The 22,514-nt window shown below is 30.4% G+C and overlaps 3 protein-coding genes across 15 annotated transcripts in view; 1 reads left to right on the top strand and 2 right to left on the bottom strand.

The window, feature by feature from the left end:
* Window positions 1-5,189: 5,189 nt before the first annotated feature.
* Window positions 5,190-9,679, bottom strand: LOC106769663 (putative E3 ubiquitin-protein ligase RF298). Of its 9 annotated transcripts, none has more exons than XM_022784711.1 (5): window positions 9,538-9,679; window positions 9,123-9,171; window positions 8,801-8,888; window positions 6,910-8,708; window positions 5,190-5,957 (listed from the first exon to the last, which is right to left on the bottom strand). In XM_022784711.1, exons 1-5 carry the CDS (start codon window positions 9,615-9,617, stop codon window positions 5,418-5,420), a joined length of 2,556 nt encoding a protein of 851 aa, XP_022640432.1. In that variant the 5' UTR covers window positions 9,618-9,679; the 3' UTR covers window positions 5,190-5,417. The 9 variants fall into 9 exon arrangements, with proteins under 9 accessions (XP_022640432.1, XP_014510862.1, XP_022640436.1 ...); XM_014655376.2 differs by having other exon boundaries at window positions 8,799-8,854; XM_022784715.1 differs by having other exon boundaries at window positions 8,799-8,888; window positions 9,456-9,653.
* Window positions 9,680-16,219: 6,540 nt separating this feature from the next.
* Window positions 16,220-18,181, top strand: LOC106770942 (methyl-CpG-binding domain-containing protein 4). 3 transcript variants are annotated; one of them, XM_022785069.1, is made up of 3 exons: window positions 16,226-16,324; window positions 16,921-17,051; window positions 17,525-18,181. In XM_022785069.1, exons 2-3 carry the CDS (start codon window positions 17,037-17,039, stop codon window positions 18,014-18,016), a joined length of 507 nt encoding a protein of 168 aa, XP_022640790.1. In that variant the 5' UTR covers window positions 16,226-16,324; window positions 16,921-17,036; the 3' UTR covers window positions 18,017-18,181. The 3 variants fall into 3 exon arrangements, with proteins under 3 accessions (XP_014512282.1, XP_022640790.1, XP_014512283.1); XM_014656797.2 differs by having other exon boundaries at window positions 16,921-17,054; XM_014656796.2 differs by lacking the exon at window positions 16,921-17,051 and having other exon boundaries at window positions 16,220-16,324.
* A 1,212-nt stretch (window positions 18,182-19,393) lies between these two features.
* The window catches only part of LOC106771866 (piezo-type mechanosensitive ion channel homolog), a 45,722-nt gene continuing 42,601 nt past the window's right edge, over window positions 19,394-22,514 (bottom strand). For all 3 annotated transcript variants that reach the window (XM_022784708.1, XM_014657872.2, XM_022784709.1), the window contains 4 exons: window positions 20,949-21,455; window positions 20,267-20,414; window positions 20,023-20,167; window positions 19,394-19,863 (listed from right to left, as the gene is read on the bottom strand). In XM_022784708.1, coding sequence (XP_022640429.1) covers window positions 19,728-19,863; window positions 20,023-20,167; window positions 20,267-20,414; window positions 20,949-21,455 — 936 coding nt within the window. In that variant the 3' untranslated portion in view covers window positions 19,394-19,727. The remainder of the gene's footprint in view (window positions 19,864-20,022; window positions 20,168-20,266; window positions 20,415-20,948; window positions 21,456-22,514) is intronic.

Here is a 22,514-nt window from a genome sequence, read left to right as displayed (position 1 = left end):
CTTGCTTTTGATAGGTTCATAAAAATATAATATATATATATATATATATATATATATATATATATATATAATTATTTATTTGGTTACATATTTAATATTTCATATCATACTAAGTGTTATTATAGTGGATATTTTACTTTTCCCCAATCCTCCTTACATCCCAAAATGGTTCCTATTTGATAAACTACTTGTCTAATTACCATCACAGTAGAGATCCTACTTTCTCCCAATTGGTCACCGGAGAGGACTCAAATGTCTAAACGCAATAACTCACCTTCGACGCCAGCACATATGACTAGTCACAACTGACTGGACCAAGCTAGGGCTACTCTATGATCAGGATGTGCCAACTCAGGTTTTTAAGCTTCCTCTATCCTACCAACAAAGAAAGGCTCTCAACAAGTTCTAATTAATTTATTTAAGTTTCCTAAACTAGTCTGTTGTACTCTATACCTCAAATGCCCAATTTTTATATTTTACTTCCTCTCACAATAGCCTAAAACAGTATCTCTGCACCTACTTACTACCCATATCAATGCCACTACAGAATCCTTACTCCAACCTTTTTTAACAAGGTCAATTTCAGCCAACCAACTCATCCCAGTCAAATAATAATCAACACACACCATTTCAAGATATTCAACTCATTCAAAACAGATTAAATTCATCACCTCACAACATGCACAAGTTACAACACCTAATACAATCAAAGTCATAAAACAGTTTCACCAGAGCACACCAGTTCAACATTCATATGCATATATTTTTATAAAATAAATTCATACAAAAATAATTAGCTTCCCTTACCTTGGGTTTTCATGGTAAGCTAATTTGAAAACGTCCTAACGGAAATTCTCACCCGGACAAAAAAACGACAATACCTATAAACCACCATATCGGCGGTAGAAAATAACTCTTGGAGTGAGAACTTAAGAGAAATTAGAAAAAGGAAGGTTCTAACTGTACAAAATCAATAGAATCCCAAGCCCTAAGTCTCGAAAATAGCGGAGAAAAGGGAAAACACACTTATCGGTCGAAATGGAAAAACGTTCGGTTCAAATCGAAGCCCTCGGTGCAGTGAGCGCGGAAACACCTTCAAATTAAAATTTGATCGGTTCAGTGAACTGGAACTTTGAGAGAAGGCAGAGAAATTTAGGAAAAAGGGTTTTCTAGAGAGAGAAAGAAAGCAAAATGAAGGAATTCTGATTTTTAAAAAACCCCTTCCTAAGGTCATGGGTCCTTAGCTTTATGGACTGGACTGCCTCAATATAGGCCCAATAACTTTATAATTTTTCAGACCTTTACATTTCGTATAGATACAATTTTTATTAATTACTTTAAATAATTTTATGAATATGTGTATATGTACGTAGTAAAATTTCGCATTTAAAAAACAAATATACATTCATATGCTCACGAAATGAAATAAAATAAAATAAAAATACACATTTGAGAGATAAAATGAAACCATCTTCAGGATGGCTTATTTTTCTTATAGTTTGCAATTAATTTTTTTTAAAGAATAACATGCTGTTCAAGAATTTGTAATTCATGTAGGCACAAGTGCTTCTTTAAAATAACTTACTTTTCTTGTAGTTTATAATTACATATATACATGTAGTAAAAAAAAAAACTACATGTGCAAGAAACATTCAACAAATTACTTATCTACAAATATTTTTAACGATTAGGGTGTAAAGTTATTTTGTCATTTAACTAATAAATTGGTATTAATTAAAGAAGAAGTGTATATCAAAAGAAGATATCCTCATTAATTACAATATAGATTAATTATCGATTTCACACCCTACTTATTCTTTTTATTCTAGAATAGTAGTTTTTAATATTAATAAAGAATTCAATTACATATATATAACTCAATTAATATAAACTTAATGAAGAATAATCTTAACTTGTCCATTTTTTTTATATTTGTTTCCGACGTAAGTAGCTTTTTATTTATTATTTTAATTATAAATAGAAGGATAGTTAAAGAGAAAATTAAAAGAACTATTATTTAAAAACTAAGAAGACTAATATTTCTGTAAAGAATAGTACATATTTTTTATGGTATTCATGGTAAAGAATTTTTTATGCTCCTCACATTACACTAATTTTATTGGTATTACGAAGCTAAATATGTGATAAAGCACTATTAAATTTTTTTGAACTATAGGTTAAGCTAATCTAAATTTATTCAAATATAAAATTATTAAAATAGGATATATAATCTGATATTTGAGATAGATAATTTTTTAAGAGAGGATAATTAAAAGAGAGAGAAAGAAATCAAATCTAATATCACTTGAAAGAATAATCTATTAATAATATTTTTTTTTCAATCCGTAAAAACCTAGAAAATTATAGTTTAGAATTAATGGTGTGTATAAAATAATGAGATTCAATTATTTCAATATTAATATGTTTAAGTATAAATAAAAAATTTATAAACGAGTTATAATTCTCACTTATTTCTCAGTCTTCTTACTCTTTAGTTGTCTATTTGAATATCAAAGTCGATTGGGATGATCTTTTTGGCGAGCTTCTTCCTTTTATCCGATCAGTTTCTTTATTTGTGTAAGTTGAAATTTTGCTCTTTTTCCTTTGGTTGAAATTGTTCTGGCTTGCATGTGACCTTCTTTTGGTTGCATGTGTGGTTTTGATCTTCTATATGAGTCTTAGTGATCAGTGATAATAAAGGCATAACCTGATTGTGTTTGTGATGATTCTATGTGTAGATAGAGCCACCTTGAGTTATTTTTTTCAAGTGAAGGAAGCTAAAAATTGTATATTTATCGTTTGATTGATTTTGTGTGTATATTACTTATTTAAGTTTAAATTGCTTCTTGGATTATTGGTGTTGAATATGCAAAATTTTGTTTGTGTATCTGAACTGAGGTATGAATAAGGTCTATGAATTGATAATTGTTGAAATTTTACTCTATTGAGATTTGAATTGGATAATCTGATATTGGTTGAGCTAAAGATAACATATTTTATGATATTGAAGTGTTTATAACTGTAAACTAGCTCAAGTAATGTCAAATTGCCCAAATCAAACTTAAAAAGGATTTTTAGTGCATTGAGATGGCGTTAAGCGCCTGGGCACCACTAAAACAATGGCTTATCTAAGTTGGTTTTTCCAAGGCGAGGGTTTTTCTCGTTGGACGAAATCGAAGTTAGAGAGTTCACTGACTTGGTGATTGAGCGTTAATAAGGACCATTGAGTGCCACTTATGTAGGAGTTCTCTGATCGGTTTTTCATTGGGTGCCACTTCCTACCGTTGGAAACCATCTTCAGGATTTAAATCCTGAGAGCTCCAATGGTGGTTTGTTGGGTGAGCCTAGGGCTTGCTAACGAGAAAGTGGTGTTAGGCACCATGTTGACTAACGTTGAGCGATAACCTCCAATGACACCTCTAGATTTGTGATGTTAGGCAAAAGTTCTTTGTCATTGAGCAGTATCAGACAATTTCTTTTTTCTTGAATAGAATGTCTATTACATATGGATTTGTGATTTGTATGTATGGAATGTTTGTGAATAATTTTAGTTTTCGGAATACAATGAGAAATGAAAGGGTGAATGATATAGGGAATTTCAAGGAGGAAATTCTTTTGATATGTGTTTCTTAGGACATGCATTGAAGTAGAGACATAGAATGGAGGTTATCCTAAGACTCTACTAATCATTCTTACGCAAAGAGAATGATGAATTAGGAGGTGAGAGTGATAAGAAATCCTTATTTAAATAACAATATATCTTTTTGAAATAACTATAATAGATTAGTCATACATTTTGTGTATCCATGTTTTGAATTTATCAATTATATAATATTTTATTTAATAGTTTTACACTGGTTAATAAGATATTACATATCCCATTAACTTCTTTAAATTTTATGGAAAAAAAAACACTAACTAGTAAATTACATATCTTAAAAATTATCATGTATTCCAAATTCTTAATAAATCTTCAAATATTTTAATTGAAAATAAGATTTTAAATGTTCTTAAGCAAAAGAAAATGAGTTTGATATGTCAAAAAAATATTTGACATTATCAGTCAATAGAAAATAACCTAAATATGATTTTTAAAATATTCATTACAAAATTATATAATTGTTCGTACATGAGAATTCATATAGTTTAGTGAAAGTGTAAATACATTTATACCGATATCAAAACACCCTAACTTCATAGAAACTTGATTCTCGAAAAAAAAAAAAACTAAAATTTCGGATGATTAAAATTAGAGGCAGCAAAATAATGAATAAAATATCATTTAAAAAATTCTTGTGTCATGCAAGAACAATTTCATGCTTTCTAAATTGGGAACGCGAACTCATGGGCAGCGAGAATAAGATTTTCTATAAACACCTTTTAAGAAAGAAAAATATAACAAAAAGTAACAATATCTTTTAATAAACTTAAATTAATTTGTATACAAATTAAAAATAATAATTTAAAGAAATGTTAAGAATTTCTACAAACTTGGTAATAAGATAATTTTTCCTCTTGGGTACAAAGTCCAACATCAAAAATCAAAAACTGAAAAATGCAATAAATTCGGACTTATCCTAAAATCTTAACTGACACGTAGAGAATCCCACATAAAATAGGATTTTATTTTGACTTGGTACAAACAAAGTCCCACATCAGAAAAAATGAAGGATGAACATGAGTTTATATACACATAAGATACCTTTATTGATAAGAAATATTTTGGAAAGTGGTACTAAAAGCAAATCCGTGAAGACTTGGCCCAAAACGGACAATATCTTAATAGTAACCCGCAGCTTCCGTCTTGACAGGCTGGAACCCCTTCCCAACATTCCCTTCTTTTTTTTTTTTAAATCACCTTTATAAGTGAGTGGGAAAAGTGACCCAAAATAAAACTACAATGGAAAAAATTTTAAAAATATAATAGTAAAATATGAGGGAGGAAACTTGATTTAAAATGCGTGAAAAATTAAAAATTGGACAGTAAAACGAGCAGAAAAAAAAAAAACCTTAAATGTTAAAGAGCGATTAAGAATGCAATTAACTGAGTCAATGTAAAAGAATTTGATGCAGTTGAAGAGGAAATAATGGATGGAAGCTGACATACCTGCAGGAAGAAAAGAAAGCACAAGTAGGTATTGGAGATGAAAAGGTATGACTCCAATAACAGAGTGAAAGAAGACCTAATATAATTCAAGATACTCTCTATTATATAAAAACTCATTGTGCTGATTTATGTTTCGAAATGTAAAAGCATAAACGGTCTTTACACTCAACTGTCCCTTGGGACAGTTCTTTCTTTGTCTATTCTGTTTTTCTTTCTTGTTTATTTCCTTTTGGTTTTGGAAGGGAAGGAGGAAGTACAATGTATTTCTTCTTCAAGATTTCCATTCATTCAGGAAAGTCTATACTATCATCTAGCGCCGAGCAAATCTAGCACGAATCCTATGTTGGATTGGGGTCCTACACGAAGGGCAGTCTTTCATCCCTTGCTTCTCATGGAGTTCATTGCATGCAGCACACACCACCTGATGTGAACATGGCAGAAAAACTACTGACATCTCCTCTGATAAGCACATCACACACTCCTGCTCACGCCTCAAACTTCCAGCAGCCAAGTTGTCTTTGCTGCTCACCACTGTTTGAGACTCATCTGATTTCTTGTTTCCCTTCATGTTCGGAGTACTCTTTGTTCTTGACAAGCTATCATTCCTTTCATCAACACATTTGCGCAGTGCTGCTACTTTTTCAGAGTCAGATTTTAGTTTCAAGTCAGACAACTCTTTCTCCACCTTTCCAATATCTTCCACATATTTCTGCAGATCCCTGGCAGCCTTCCTTCTAATCATATCCTCTTCGGATTTCATGTGTAGCTCATGTTGTTCTCTCTCCTTTTTAATGGATGCAGCCTGAGAAAGGAGCTTTTCTTTCGCAGCTCTCTCTTTTGCCAATCTACCCTGTAACATTTCCATCGATTGTAGTATAGCAGTAGAATAATAAGCTGTTTGAGTATCCATTTTAAAAAGTGGGGACATAGATATATAACAGAAAAGCTATTATTGAAACACGGTAATAGTATATATATATGTACGAATAAAAGGAGGTGTATTATTTAAAAGCTTATTTCTATACAAGAGGAGCACATCTTAGCTGTACAACTAAACATTGACGTCCAAGGGGTTATTAAAAGAGACTTAGTCACACAAGACAGACCACTTAAAAAGTCACATAACTTCAATTTTATTTTGACCATCATTGGCAAGATTTAATATTAATATTTGTCTCTTACTCTTTTATAAAAACTAGCCCTCTCATTCTACAAAATCTTCTCTGTGTTGTGATAAACAACAAACAAAAAAACTTGCAAGGAAATAGATTATTGAATACGCACTATTACTATACTTTTGTTTAATCTGATTCTAGATTGAATGAAATAAACTAATTAACTTTATCGAGTGAAACAATCAAGTGAAAAAATAAAAAGGAATTCAAAGCGTTGTTGAATTCTGTTAATTGATTGAGAAGTAATAAAATTAGAGAAACATTTTAATGTGATTTACGATTTGCGCTTTGAAGAAGAAGACTAAAGAAACATCCTTCAGATACACAACTTAGCACCTCTCCCATCTTGCTAGTACATGGCTATAATTGCCAACCACCTATATGTAGAGTAAAAAGTGTATATATATTTATTTCAAAGTATTTTGGAGGTTAAACCTAAGTATCTATGAGTGTTCAAGGTGCCTAAACATGTCCAATAGAGGTGCATAAGGTTTAGAGTAGGACTGTCAAAGTAGAGGCAAAGACACTCAAGATAGATGTTGACAATATATATAAGTAAACTCCACAAACTTTTTCAGACGTATCTTGATATATTTGGCACTAAGTAGTTTCGCATTTGTCACATACCTCAAACTTGGCTTGATGATTTTTCTCTTTGTGTAGCTCCTGTTGCAGATTAAATAATTTGTGCTTCCCTTTCTCAAGTTCATCTCGGAGCAAACTATTACGGCCTTCCCATGACTGGGCCTGTTTAAGCGTTGTCTGCTCACTCTCCAGTGCTTGTTGATGGCTTGCCATTGACTTTACAACCGACAACTTAGCAGCATCCAACTCCTTCTTTAGCAAAGAGTTTTCTGCCTCTAGCACGAGAGTAGCAGAAGCAGCACTCTCAATTTGCCTTTTCGTATTTTCCATGGCATTCTCCATTTCAGATATCCTCTTCAAAGCAGTCTCCTGAGCAAGTTTCTTTTCCTTTTTCAACAGTTCACCATCTTGCTTTTCCTTCCTCAGAGTTTTAAACTCAGGCTGTAGTTTGCCAAGCCTGTTCGTGACCTGCATAACCTTCTGATTTGTCCAGTTGTTCCAACCTAGTAGCTCATCCTGCAATTCTTGCAGTCGAGCAATTAACTTCAAAATTAACTCATCATTCTCATCTCGCGGGACATATTTACCCAAAGCCTCATCAAACGGAATATCAGCACAGTAATCAAGAATCTTGAGAGAACAGCCTAGCTCAGATTTTGGTTTGGATGTATTGTCACGTGTTGAAGTTTTTGCATTCACCATGGGAGAAGAAGATATTGTATTCTTTGCAGGTAATGTTCCAGAGTTACCTTCTGCAGGTAAAGCAGATGCATCACTGGTTGAAACATGGCATGTTATATTTGCAGAATAAACTCCTTTTGAGCTTAGCAAATTTGAGGAGCCACACTTCATTTGCTGATTAGGAATTTCAGATGGTGGCTTGAGTCTTTTTTCAACAACCAAACTACCGACACTTGTAATCTTTCCTGATTTAAATCCCGTTTTTCCACAATTCCTGTATGTTTTCTCCATGTGAAAGAACTTCTGCCTAAGTGCTGCTATTTCTTTTCTGGTATGCCTCTTAGAGCACGATCCAGATTTACATTCGTGGGCAGGAAACCCTGATGTTCCGGAGGATTTCTCTGCAGTGATTGGCAATGAAACATTCTCTGCCTTAAGTTTTACCCCTCCTGTAGCGTGAGAACTTTGGTTGCTGGGTGAATTAGGGAAACTTCCAAACTTAGGTTCTCCAGACCTTTGATTCTGGTGACTGGAGGACAAATCCTTCTGGAGAGTTGGTGAACTGCAATTTGAAATTATATCAGAGCTTTGCACCTGCGACTTATATTGGGGACTGGAAGAACTGGAAGAACTGGCAGAACTGGAAGAACTGGCAGAGCTTTCCCCATTACCAACAACACCCGGACAATCTTGCACTGCACAAGCCAGTGAAAGGTTCAAATCACATATCAGTAAAACCCACATTGCTTCACCAACTGTCAAGGAAGGTTTGACTTCACGAACTACACCGATCATCTCCACCATGGTGTAATGCAGCAGATGCTGGAAACTCTCAAAAACAAAATCTGTAGCATCTTCTTTCCCCTTCAAAACATTCACCGTCTTATCTACAATATTTGTGACAGGATCTCCTTCCTCAATGTACAGGGCCTTCCTTGCAAGGGACATTTCAACCAATTTTTCATCGAACCCTAATTCAACAACCTGCTTGAGTGCACACTTGAAGATGGCTTGCAAATTAGACAGCAGCAATTCCTCAAGCTGGCTTGCAATAGGATCACTCCAATCCAAAAGCTCACGCATTTGCAGATTATTTTCTCTCCTTAGCAACTCTGACCACCACTTTGATGGACTAAATCCATTTAAGCCAATTTGCGAAACTGGAATTTCATACCGAGGTAAGTCAAACAGAGACAACGATAAACTAGCAGGAAGTATAGAAGGATGAGCTAATTTTCTCTTGTTCTTACACCCTTTATCCTGTCTGTCCTCTCCACCCGTTTTATCCATTTCAGGAGCAATTGCACTGAAATCCACAAAACCTTTGCGTCAATTTTTATCTACAAATAAAAAAAACCATAGGTCTAAAAAATGTGCGAACAAAGGATTAAGTAATTGGAAATGGGGTCGGGAGAAGGGAAATTCAAAGAAAACACAGACAAGATAAAATTAGGAAAAAAAAAAAAACCCCACACAGAATTAAAACCAGTTCAAAATTAAACCTTTTAAAACAACTCTCACATAAAAGAAAACAAGACACCCCAATCTAATAAGAGAAGGCCAAGAAACCGTACCTTGGACAGGAGCCGCAAGATTGAGAGCAAAATGAGGAGTTTCCTGTATCTAAGACTCAGAAAGAAGACCTAGTTAGAATTGAAACTCTTTAAACAAACATCTTGTGGGCAGGACTTATATACTTCAAGCAGAAACAGGGAATGGAAGCCAAGTGCACCCACATACCAATAAAACACTGCCAACCCATCACACAAAAAAAAAAAAAGAAAACTGACGGTTGCCCTCCAACAAGACACACACAACAGGGTCATTGAAAACAGAAACAAGAAAAAAAGAATTAAAAAAAAAATCAAGAAACTTTAACTTAAAATCAGCAAAGGAAGCAAATGTACCTGACGCATGCATTGTTTTCATAAGAAGGTTAAAGGAAGAAGAAATTAATTGAGGTGATTATGGCAGAAGATTTTTGCTTACACAGTGAACAGTTGCGGTGGTGTATATCTGAGTGAGAGTTTGTTTGGGTTCTGGGTTTTGGAATGATCTCTTTCATTCATATAACTAAGGGAAGAAAATGGTACTGCGGCTCTTGTTTAGGCGCTAACTACTACTCTACTTGCGGTTAAACCTTCTTCTCTTTTTATACCCAACCTAATCTACCCTCTTCTATTATTACATTTTTTTCAGACAATATTTTTAATAAAAATCCATTTTTAATTTTTATCTTTTATTACAATAATTAATAACTGAGAAGATTAAATTAAATGATTTCTTTTTAGATATTATTTACTTCATTAAATAATTTAATGTTTTCCTTAACTTTGATTTTCTGCTGGTTTTTTTACTTAAACATATTCAAATTGAGTTCTGACTTAATTCAAATGAAGTCAAATGAACTTATTGATAGAGGAACACTCACACATTTTTTCTTCATTTATATGATATTAGAATTTGTGATTTTATTTTCAGAAAAAAATTATAGTTAAATATCCACCATTTATAAATATTGAAATAATTCTATTAAATAAAAGCATTTTAAGTAACTATTTGTAACAAAAGTTTATTTAGAATTTTTTTTCTTAATCTCTTCTTTCTTTCTATCTATCCTTATTATCTCTATTACAAAAATGTTTTTTAGTATTTTATTTTAAATAATCCTCTATCACTATATAAATAAATATAAAGTATAACTTTTATGGTAAATTTTTTTATTAATTTATTTATTATGAGTTTTTATTCTATATAATTTCATTTTAGTGTTTATGTTTGTATTTTCAATTTATCATTTTTTAAGTTTAATATTTTTTTTTATAATTTAACTGCTTTTTTAAATTTGACTATTTTTAATTATACAACTATTTATAAAATAAATAAATAAAAATTAATTTTAATAAAATTATGAAATTTATTTATATTTAAATTTATAATTATAAATAAATATAATTTTATTATTTTTTATTAAAAAAAGAATGACACGTACATGTATTTTCACTATTATAATATAATTAATATATTCAAACTACTTATTTATTTTTAAATTTTGATTACATATAAAATAAAGAACTACAACATATAATATAAGGACAGAATATTAATTTCTTTCTATATTTTATGTTAATTAATAAATAACCAATTTGTCTATATTATATTGTATATGTCAGTGTATTTGTGCAGTAGCGTTCTCTTCAAGCTTTGTTTTCTTTCTGATTTGTCTATATTCAATGCAATTTGTCTTTACCATAACATTTTTTTGCCTTTATTTTTCAAGAAATTTTGAATTATTTTATTGTAAAAATATATTGTGATAATAAATTTTAAAAAGAAATTATATTTTTAGATTTTTGGCACTAAGTAGAATATTAAAGTTATATAATTTTAAATTTTATTAAAGAAAATTAGAACTATTCACACTTTTTAAGAAGTTATAAGAGTTAGAACACATTCACAAGACATACATAAGATACATAATACCATACAACATACTTTAATTAAGAAATTTATATATCTCATGAATCCATATATATATATATATATATATATATATATATATATATATATATATATATATATATATATATATATATATATATAGTTTTTACAATTATTTAAACAATTTTTTTATTTATATATAAATTATCTTATAAAATATAGTTTGAGAGAATATTTTATTGAATAGAAGAATTTATGCATTTTACTTCTTTTTTAATTAATAATATTTTAAAGGATAAAAAAAATCTTCTTATTCATAATTTTACTAACATGATTTTGTCTTTCATATAATAGATATTTTTCAACTTGAATCTCATAAAATTTAAACATAATAAAAAAAATAAAAGGAAACACTTTTAATATTGAACTCGAGAAATGATATTGACATCATACTCAAAAAATATGAGAAGATAAATAAGAAATATTTAATACCTAGTAATACAACATTTAGTCTCGTTATACTTATACGGATTATTATTTCTCATATTTAATTAAACAATAAAAATTACAAAAAGAAAACTCAAAATTACATGGACACCTTAAGATTATATAACACCATATGCTTTGGATTTTACACATACTCCCTCAATTGTAATACATGAAATATATTATGTAAATTAGCAAGAAAAATAGATAAGACAATTTGGTAAGTCATTGCACCTATGTTTCTCTATCATACATGACTTGATGAACTTAAAGTCAATTTCTTGAACTTCATTTCTCTTCCATCATTTTTGGTAAGAGAATTCCTAAAAGACATATGATCATCAACATCAAACTCTAAAAATATTTTTCTTTTATATGAACAAGATTTGTTCTTGTTATGATATGTCTTTATTCTTTCTTGTATTTGTATGATCTTTTGTGTTATTTGCTACAACAATTATAGTCCCACTAATGTTCTCACCATCTTGGTGTCAATAAAAAAATGTTTTACACTTTCTCTTATATAATGTCTCACAAAGGCTAATCTTGAGTCTTGCCTAATAACTATTAATATATGTAACTTCATCAAAGGCAAGATTTCATTCTAGTTATTGATAAATGTCAATTTATTTCTTTTGATATCTAATTTAGACACTTAATATTCTCACCATCTTGGTGTCAATAAAAAAGTGTTTTACATTTTCTCTTATATAATGTCTCACAAAGTCTAATCTTGAGTCTTGTCTAATAACTATTAATATATGTAACTTCATCAAAGACAAGATTTCATTCTAGTTGTTGATAAATGTCAATTTATTTCTTTTCATATCTAATTTAGACACTTAATATGCAAAAATTTGGTAGATTTAAGTAGATCATACCTTTATCAACTTAGAGATACAAATGAGTTAAGGACAAGTTGATATTGCTTAGCACCAAAAGCTAAAGTTGGGCAAATTAAGGACAATTAAATATGTTCAAATTCTCAACTTGGCAGCTAAGTGAAATGAGAGGCACCAAGCTAAAAATAAAGAACTCTCAAAAGAAGATAAAGAATCTATTGAGCACATTGTAAAGAGATTATATGAGAAAATATCATCAGTTAAGTGCTTGTCTTTATAAACAGAGAACAAAGGTGATGTCTTAGACATTAAGTGATAAAATGTCATATAATATTTTAATAATGTATTATTGTTGGTTTACATTGTAATATCCTACTCATTATGAGTAACATAGTTGCTTTATGCTAGTTCTCTCATTATTTATGCAATTATATTTAGATGTTTATGTTTTTCATTTGATTTAATTTAGTTTTTAATGCTTGAATCAAAGAGGAATCTTTGTACTTAATCTTAGATATTGGATGAGATCTCGGAAAATTATTTCATTATTTTAACTAAAACTAAATCATCCAGAGAGCATGTATTAAGAATAAAGCTATATTTCTAGCTCATAGTGTTATGACTCAATGTAGGGATTGAATGACTTTATTGGAAGGAATTGAGTAAAGTTGGTCAAGGCTAGATAATCAAGTACAAGGGATCAACTTGGTTTGACTTTATAAACCATTTAAGCCTATCACATCACTATATGATCAATAAGAGTAGCACTTAGGAATGGAGATACATTTAGTTGCGTCATCTAAAGAGAAACTATCAGGGACAAAGTAGTATCTTATGAATTAGACCTTCATAAAGTAATTAAGTAATCTTATTACAAGGGATTACATATGGTATTTTAGATCTTTATTGATTGGAATAGAAAAATTACATGCACGAGTAATAAGTGTATAATTGTTTATTAAACTCATTTAGTCTTATCATATATTACAACTAATACCATAACTCTTAAATTTGGTTTCTACCTTACTCAATCTATATTTAAGGATCGTATTTTATCTTATGCATAATTACTATTCTAATATATATGCAAAATTCTAAGAAAAACAAAAATCTTAATTATTAATATACTTAATAGTCCTTATTGATATGCTAACCCTATTTGGTTGTATTACAACTGATTTGATTCACTTGCCAAAAATCACACAACTAAATACATACATATTAAAACTACATCCTATGAGTAAATAATTGCCAAAATATTTTAATACACAAAACCTTAAAAAATATTCTAATGAATGAATCGTCCTCTAAAATTCCCATTTATTTGAGAATGGTAACCTAAATTGGCTTCAATTGTGTACATAAAACATCCTACAAAGTTTGCCAAAACATAGAAATGAATATAAGACTCTATAAAAGACTATACAAGTAAGTACTCCATGCAATCAAATTATTTCTTAAACATTAATTGTGCAAGCTTATGCATAAATATTTTAAAATAAATTGAGAGTAAGTGAGATCTCTTTGTCAACTTATCTATAATGATCCATACAACATCATGTCACAATACATGGAAAATGGGTAGCAAAGTTCATAAAAATGTTATCCATCTTTGATGTTCTAATTTTGATTGTTGACAAATCAAATAAGATTATATTGTTAGAATAAAAGTGGAGGTTAAACAAAACCAAAAGGGTGAGAGTGAATTGGTTTGATGTTAAAGTTTTGATTTTTAAAAATTTTCAACTATCTAAAACTTGTTTTTAATAAACCTTAAGTTTATATTAGTTGTAATAACAAATATCATAATATTAATCCATTATAAAGTATGTAAAAATTCAAATTTTCACAAAAATAACGAAGTAAAGAGATTAGAGAATAGAAAAAGTCACATGCAAAATTTTATATTGGTTTGAATCAACAAAGATTTTACGTCTGTGGTTAATCATCTCAAAGAGAGTGATTACAAATTACTATCTTAAATCGATTATTACAACCACTAATACAAAGCGAAACATTCATCAAAACAATAAAGATAATAAAAAAAACATATCCTTTGCAAAACTAATAAAAGATGATAAAACACATTTCTTGAAAACCACAAGAGATAAGAACACATTTCTTGATTAACCACAACGAATGAAAAACACCTATCTTGAAAATCACAAGAGATGAAACTATATCTCTCTTGAAAATTGCAAAAGATAAAAAACACTTCCTTCAACAAACTTGAAGGAATGAACCAAGTTTAAAAACCTTAATAGTAACAACGCCTTATCACTCAGGAACACACTTGAAGAAACTTACAAGACAATTTTTTACAAATAGTTTAAACCAAAACTTGTTACAAAACTAACTTTCAATCTAACTTATTTTGTAAATATAAAACTCTACTTAATCTATTGAATAAATCACATGTCAGAATAATCAATTACTTATAATAAGGGATTATTCCACAATGATTAAAAAAAACACATTTATTTTGGGATAATCAATTATGTCAAAAATAATTTATTATCCGATAAATTTTGTCTATAATTGATTATCACGAAAAATATTTAGGGTTAAATATGTTTTTAGTCCCTATCTTTTGGAGCGATTTTGGTTTTAGTCCATTTTTCAAACTAAGGTACAATTTAGTCTTTCAACTTTAGAAAACTCTGTTTTAGTCTTTTTTATCAATTTTTTTTAACTTTATTTGCTGTTTCAAGCACGTTTTATTATAGCATTTGGATTGTTTACACTGTTTGACACATTTTTGCTTCAATGTTAACTGAAAAACGTGTTTGAAACAACAAATAAAGTTAAAAAAATTGGTAAAAAAGATTAAAACAAAAGTTTTCTAAAATTAAAAGACTAAATTATACGTTAGTTTGAAAGAGGAACTAAAACCAAAATCGCCAGAAAGTATAGGAACTAAAAATATATTTAACCCTCTTATTTATTACAATCCTCTCCTTTAATTCTTTACATCTAATTTTTTTCACTTTTATTAATATCTTTCATTTCTCTCTCATTCTTTTTTTCAAATCTTAGTTTTTCCAACCAAACATTCTTTGAATTTTAATCATTTTCTACCAATTTTTCTTCTTCTTTTCATTTTCTCTATTTATTTCCAACCAAATAATTTGCACTTTTACCAAACATTTGTTTTTCTCACATGTATTATGCAACAATCCAATTTTTTTACTAACAAAATTATTTTTATTTTGATTTTATCTTATAGAAATTATAACTCATTTTCTAATGCAAAAAAAAGTGTCATTCCTTAGTGCACATAAATAAAATATAAAAAATATGAAATTTTTATTATTACATTATTTGAATCTAAAAAATAAACAAAATTTGTTGTATTACAACTAAAAACTTTATCTATCATATATAAAATTATAAATCAACTCAAAATCCCTCTCTATTTTTACTGCGTTTCTCGTTTACAGACCTATAATGTTACCATTAAAAAATCACTTATAAGATATATTTCATATATTCATAGGATCTAATTAAGTATATACTCATCTTATAACTACACTATTTATTTAATATCTTCTTTATTAATTGATTATTCATCAAATCTTATCTTCTATATCATAATTCCTCAAAATGAAATATTTATTTTTAAATTAAATAATTAATAAACTATTTTAAAAAATCTTTTAATCTAATAAATTTATTAAATTAAATAATTGATAAATCATTTTATCTCTTTAAATTTTTTTAAATTAAACAATTAATAAACTATTTTATCTCATAAATTTTTAATGAAATTAAAATTTTTGAATTAAATAATTAATAAACTATTATATTTTTAAAATATTTAAAACTAAATAATTAATATTTTTTTAAATTAAATAAATCTTTTAATTTTTTAGGCTGATAATTATTACAACTTAAAGGAGTATAAATGCTGGAGATGGAAATTGTATGAGTTGTAAGGGAAGCAACTTATGTGAATGAAAGAAATGAAAGGAAGTCAAGAAATCTCAAAAACACCTTCGTCTTCCAAGGTACTTCTCATCTCTTTCTTCAATTAATTTCCTTTGTTTCTCATGATTTTGAAGTTAGGGTTTTCTATGCACTAGATCTCCTGCTTTTCAGATTAATTTTTCTTCACTTTTCATGGATTCGCTGTAAATAATTGTTTGTTTCTCGGTCAATTTTACTGCTGTTCTTTGTATCGTAGGTGAATCATATTATCCTGTCCATCATGCAATGGGCATTGTTCCATTTAATAAAGCTACAAAATTGATAATATTTTTCTTTTTTAATGGGTATTACATGTATGTTGCTGTTCGCCTGTATGTGTTGGTTTAGTGAGTAGGGTTTGGATCCCTTAAACATATAGTGTTGATTCTGGAATTTACGATTCACGTCTATGGAAAAAAATATAATAGACCTATCCTAGGGAAAGGGAAAAAATTGTTAATGTGAGGTTTTGGGTGATAATTTTAGATTATTAAGTGCTCAAATGGGCTAAGGATGAGATGAGACATCAGAAATTTCAATAAAGTTTAACCAAATTTGAGGAACTTGGGTGCGTAAGGCTCCACACCTATTTGTATAATGTTCCTTAACTTTTCCTGACATGTTTGTGACATTTCAGAAGGAACTCAGATCCTATGCAAAATCTGGATGATTGATGGATTAACATAATAGTAGTTAATCAAGAGAGAGAATATCAATGGTTAATATATCTCCTGCAGAGACAGCAGAGGATCTATGTTCTTTCAGAAGGTGGTACGTTATTGCTCTGTCCTTGTATGCGCCTGTGGTGGCGCTCGTGTATATGATATAAGCTTTATGGCCATGATTTTAGCAGTCAAATTAGATGGTAGTTATGTAAATCATATTCCCTGAATTATTCTCAGTTTAGTGACCTGGCTGGGGTATCATTGGCCAGTTCTGTTAACCAATTGATTCATAGCTCCTCAAGCATAGAGCCTGAAAGTTGTAAGCGCTCGTTGAAGTCAGCTTGTGCAGCAGACAGTTTAGTTAGGAATTGGTATTTGGTTGATAAACTTTTATACATTAGAACTTGCATTACCAACCAATGCTTGATGTTTAGATTGTTTTTCCGCGGCTACGTCTAAAGTGGTTAGTGTTGGTTTCTACCGTTGAAAGGAATTAAACTAATAGATTCACTGCACAGACAAAAGTGATTAAAAAATTAAAACTGAAGTTTGCATATTTGAATGTTTGCCAAACAGAGAACACTGTCAAGTCAGGGTTCAGTGGATATATACGCGGCGCAATGCAAAAACTGCTTGAAATGGAGAGTGATTGATACACAGGAAGAGTTTGAAGAGGTTAGAAGTAAAGCCACTGAGGAACCTTTCGTTTGCAGCAGAAAGGCTAATTGTTCCTGTGATGAACCTGCTGATATTGAATATGATTCCACTCGAACGTGGGTCATTGACAAACCTAACCTCCCAAAAACTCCACAAGGTTTTAGGAGGAGCTTGGTACTTAGAAAAGATTACTCCAAATTGGACGCTTACTACGTCACACCTTCTGGCAAAAAACTAAGAACCCGCAATGAGATAGGAGCGTTTCTAAAAGATAATCCAGAATTCAAAGGTGTTAGTGTTACAGATTTTGATTTTTCTTCCCCAAAGATAATGCAGGACACCATCCCAGAGATAGTTGAGCAGAGGGATTCTGCTAGCAAGAAAGCTAAGATAGCCAAAGGTGATGTTTGAGGAATATTATCTCAAGTTTGCATGGTGCAAAGATGTTGATTCTGGTTGGTTTGTTGGATATTACTTTAGAGATTGTTGTAAAATCATGCGTACGAACGAATTTTGTTCATGCCTTTGTATTATATTTTAATTTTAGTTTTAATGTTAATGTTAATGTTATTATCATGCTTAAAATCAACCCAAACGGTTTTCAAACATCAAATGTGCACATAACACGAAAGATATCACTGTATTCTTCTGCTAAGCACCTCCTTTTTTTCCCGCTTTTTAATCAATCACCATGATTCTCTTGCGAGGGAATAGCTGATTACTCCTTTAAAATTCCCCCATTTTTCATAAAGCAATTGAGAATAAATTCGCTTTAGCAAAAGTGACTTAGGACCTGCACTCGATTTCTTGCCATTATTTTCATTTTTTTAATTACATGGAATCATTCTGTTGATAAAGTAGAGAAACAATGTTGACCTCTCAAATTAATTACTTTTTTGAATGAATTTCATATTAAACGCTAAAGCATTCATACAGTTTACATTAAGAAAAAAAGTCTTGTTCCATTCAGAAACAGGAACGGAACCCTATTGTAGTTGTTAGTGCTTTGAGTGGTGTTTGGTACATCTATTTAGGTGTTATGAGGGAGGGTTTGTATTCTCTCAATTTGGTAAATGTGGTAACATCATCTATCACTTTTCTTCTCCGAGAAAAAGAAAAATAACACTTAATATCATTGTGTCAATCTTAAGGAGCGAAATTGAAATACATAATATCAATGATTAAAAATGCTTACGATGACTAATAAATACGTATAATTGTTAGAAAATAAATTTATAGAAGAGCTTCAAGCGTTATTAAAACATACATTTTATGCCGTTCTTTTCATGTTTATTTTTCTTCTGTTTATAAAATTTAATATGTTTTATTATTTTAGTATAACGGCCCAATGATCTGAACTTAAAAAATATAAATACATCACATTTATACCGCGTTCACATAATTAAAATATCAATACATTATTTAAAATGTTCAGTACAATGACTTTTGCTAATTTATTTAGAATATAATAATGTTTAAAAATAATAACTATATTAAATGTTACCATAAACTATTAACATTTTAAATTAACTTTTAGAGCTAATAGTTAAAATATCTCTCGTAATTGCTATTTTAATTTTCTATCTGTTCTCAATTATATCATTGCACACTATTTTTTTCTCCATTAAAACGATTTCGAAGCACTATGAGAATGAAATTATTTGATGCATATAAAATCGAGCAGTCATGGTATTATTGAATCGATATTCTATTTTTCATTTAACTTTCGGTCTACTTAATCTTGCTGCCTTTTTCGAAGGTGAGAACAGGTAGAGAACAAAACAACACTCACGTTTAACTATACAAATTTTCTTCACTATAATTTTAGCATTGACAGTATTGTACACCGTGTATATGATTTCCCCCAAAATAAGCATCAATGTTGTGTACAATAACAGTCATGAATCACGATGTCATCCCCCCAATCTGTTCACAGAAATGTTTCATGATCGCAAAATGAATTCCACACCAAAACTGTTGCAATATCAATCTTATCAGGCAGGCATCAACCTGCATCGTACTGCTCTGAACTCCTGTCGTTCAATGTGCTTTGCAGTTAAACCATGTGCGAGCAATGAATCTGGTTAGCTGTTAGTAATCACCAAATGGTACAACCAAAAATTCAATCAGGTTTTGTGTACTCAAGCAGCATGTGCGGGGACCGGTATATCTTCACCAGAGTCCAGTAAAGGACCTCTTCCACTCCAAGCTCGCCTTCAGCTCTAGCAGCATATATATCCTCGCATATGGCAATCAATCTACACAAGATGCACGCAATAAGTAATGTAAGTTACCGCATGATGTATCATAAATAAGGTAACTAACGATATTATTGTAGAAAAATGCATGTTCAAGGGAAGAGTGCGGAAAAAATATCATTGGTACGGCTATATCTTCAGGGAAGAACTCTGTAGTACCTGTCACAGGAAGGTAGGTTCTCATAGGGAATTCTCATCCTTAAGTCAGAGCACTGGAGTCTGATAAAACGTCCAACAGCTAGAACAAAAGTTATGTAAAGCCCCCATATGCTGAACTTGCTGAGTGTGTCACCGAGAATGCCCTCTGAAGCAGTATTACAATATTAGAAATATTGTATTAGGTAATATTATTATCAGCAAACAAAATGAACTATGGACACAGATAATTTCATGACCAACTTACGCGGTGGAGTCTCCTCAGATATTATGATTGCCATAGGTCCCGTCAAAGGACCACAAAGTCCACTTAAATTTGATCGATTAATATCTCGGAATGTCCACCACTCAAATTGCTCACGATTAATAATGAGATCAGCACTAACAGTATTATCCTGACAAATTGAAGTAGAAGTTTTCAGTAGTAATTTTGGATCACTTCTGGAAAAAAGTAATATAAATTGTCGGAGAAATGAACACCATCATCTCTTCCTCCCTCGTCGTTTCTATCACTCGTATTAAAAAAGAAATAGTAATTTCTAATTTAAAACCAATTGTTAGAAGGGAAAATTCCAGCGTTTACTGGTAAACTACATCACTATTGGCAACAAAAGATGATTAACTTCTAGCGATCACGCATGTAATGCCAATATGCAGTTTTTTTCTCAATTCATATGCAATCAACAATTGAAGGAAGAAACACAAATGCTAGTTCAAATAAAAGAGGAAAGGAGGGCACTAAAAAGAAAAATGTTAGAAACAAACATTTTCTAAGTCCTACCTATGCACTACTTTATTAATAAATAAATTATTAAAAACTTTGAATCATGGGAGAAGTTCAATAAGTATGCTTCAAAGTATTGTGATTTTCACAGTAAATGTGTTCCTAGTATAACTCAACAGAAAATATGAACTCAGAATCAGATTACCTCCTCCAAAGGTCTAACGTCACCTGAGCCAGTGAGACGGAAATATCTTGGATAAACATTATAAATCCTAAAGCTGTTTACAGAACCATTAAGAACCATTTGAACATCAGACTGCGTTGGAAGATATTGAGGGTCAACAGCTTTTTCATATTTCACAACTTCCTTCCCTTTTGGCCTGTCCCTTGAAAGTATCCAGGTGAAAAAAATTTCCATGTCAGTATTCCATTCAAGGGACTGAATCAATCTGGTCCGCACAACAAGTGGAACAAGCCACAGTGTACTAGCATCAGCTTGACAACAAATCAACTGGATATCATTCTTATTATATGCATCCAAATAGCCAAAGGGATCGGAATTGACATTTGAATCTAGTTGATCCCACTGTAGTCTTTCGCATAGTGTAGTTTGATACAAATTCAACCTTCCACTTACTGTCTTGATATCAACCTGAAAGCTAGCATCTTTTATGGGGTTGGCAATGTTTGTCGGGTTACCACTACTATACATCTGTAAGGAAAAAACAAGATGTGTTATATGCTATTTGGGGTAATTGAAAAATTGTAATGGTCAAGCACATGAACGGTTTCATAATGATATCTCACAACACCGTTATTTCCGAACAAAATTGTTGGAACTTATCATTATTGGATTTGAAAAACAAAATTAATAAAAACATTAACTAACACTATTTTCTACAGCATCATTGGAAATTATAATTATACCTTTACCAAGTTGTCTTAAATAGCAACTTATTAGGATAAAATATATTCTCACCATTTCCATAGTAATTACGAAAAAGTGTCTTTAGAATCTTCCTATTCATCTCAGCATATTTTAATTTCAATTTTAAAGGTTTTGGTTACTACAAATAGAGATGACGAGAATGCAGTTTTTTTTATTAGCATGATGAGAATGTAGTTGGTGTGATTGATATTGTTGAGATATTTTAGGAAATTTTAAATTTGATTCCTATTGTTTTTATCTTTGTATTGGTTGTATCTTGATTTTATTACTAGCTTATTGTTGAATATAGTGAAAACTATATGAGATTAATCTTTCTTGTGTTGAATATATTACATAGGATGCTTTATTTATAATAGAAGAAATATGGACTAAGCCCAAAATATAAATAAAATAATAATAAACTAACTAAAGATAAAAGATAACGATAATATATCTAACCCTCATCCTCAAGTTGGTGCATAAAAAATTGTATGTATCAAGTTTGTTACTAACATAATCAATAAAGAGTTGATGAAAATATATGCTTCTGACACCAAATTGCTAATGATTTGCGAAGACGACATAGAAGACGATACTAACCAAGAAGACTCCCCTTGAGCAACAAATATGGGATATTGCTGCATATAAATATCTTCTTGCAAATCGCCGTTGAGGAATGCATTATTGACATCCAATTGATAGAGTGTGAACAAAGGTCGAGGAACATCTAACAACAGTTGTGGAGAATAATATTGGACAATAGTAGATTACCGCGAAACTTCAATTATGATGACTTTGACAAAGAAGATTACCATTAGTAATGGAGAACGACTAGTAGTGGCG

This window comes from Vigna radiata, chromosome 8 (genome assembly GCF_000741045.1).
Source record: "Vigna radiata var. radiata cultivar VC1973A chromosome 8, Vradiata_ver6, whole genome shotgun sequence".
Lineage (NCBI taxonomy): Eukaryota > Viridiplantae > Streptophyta > Magnoliopsida > Fabales > Fabaceae > Vigna > Vigna radiata.
The sequence above is the reverse complement of the archived record's forward strand: the minus strand, read 5'-3'. Positions and strand labels throughout refer to the sequence as shown.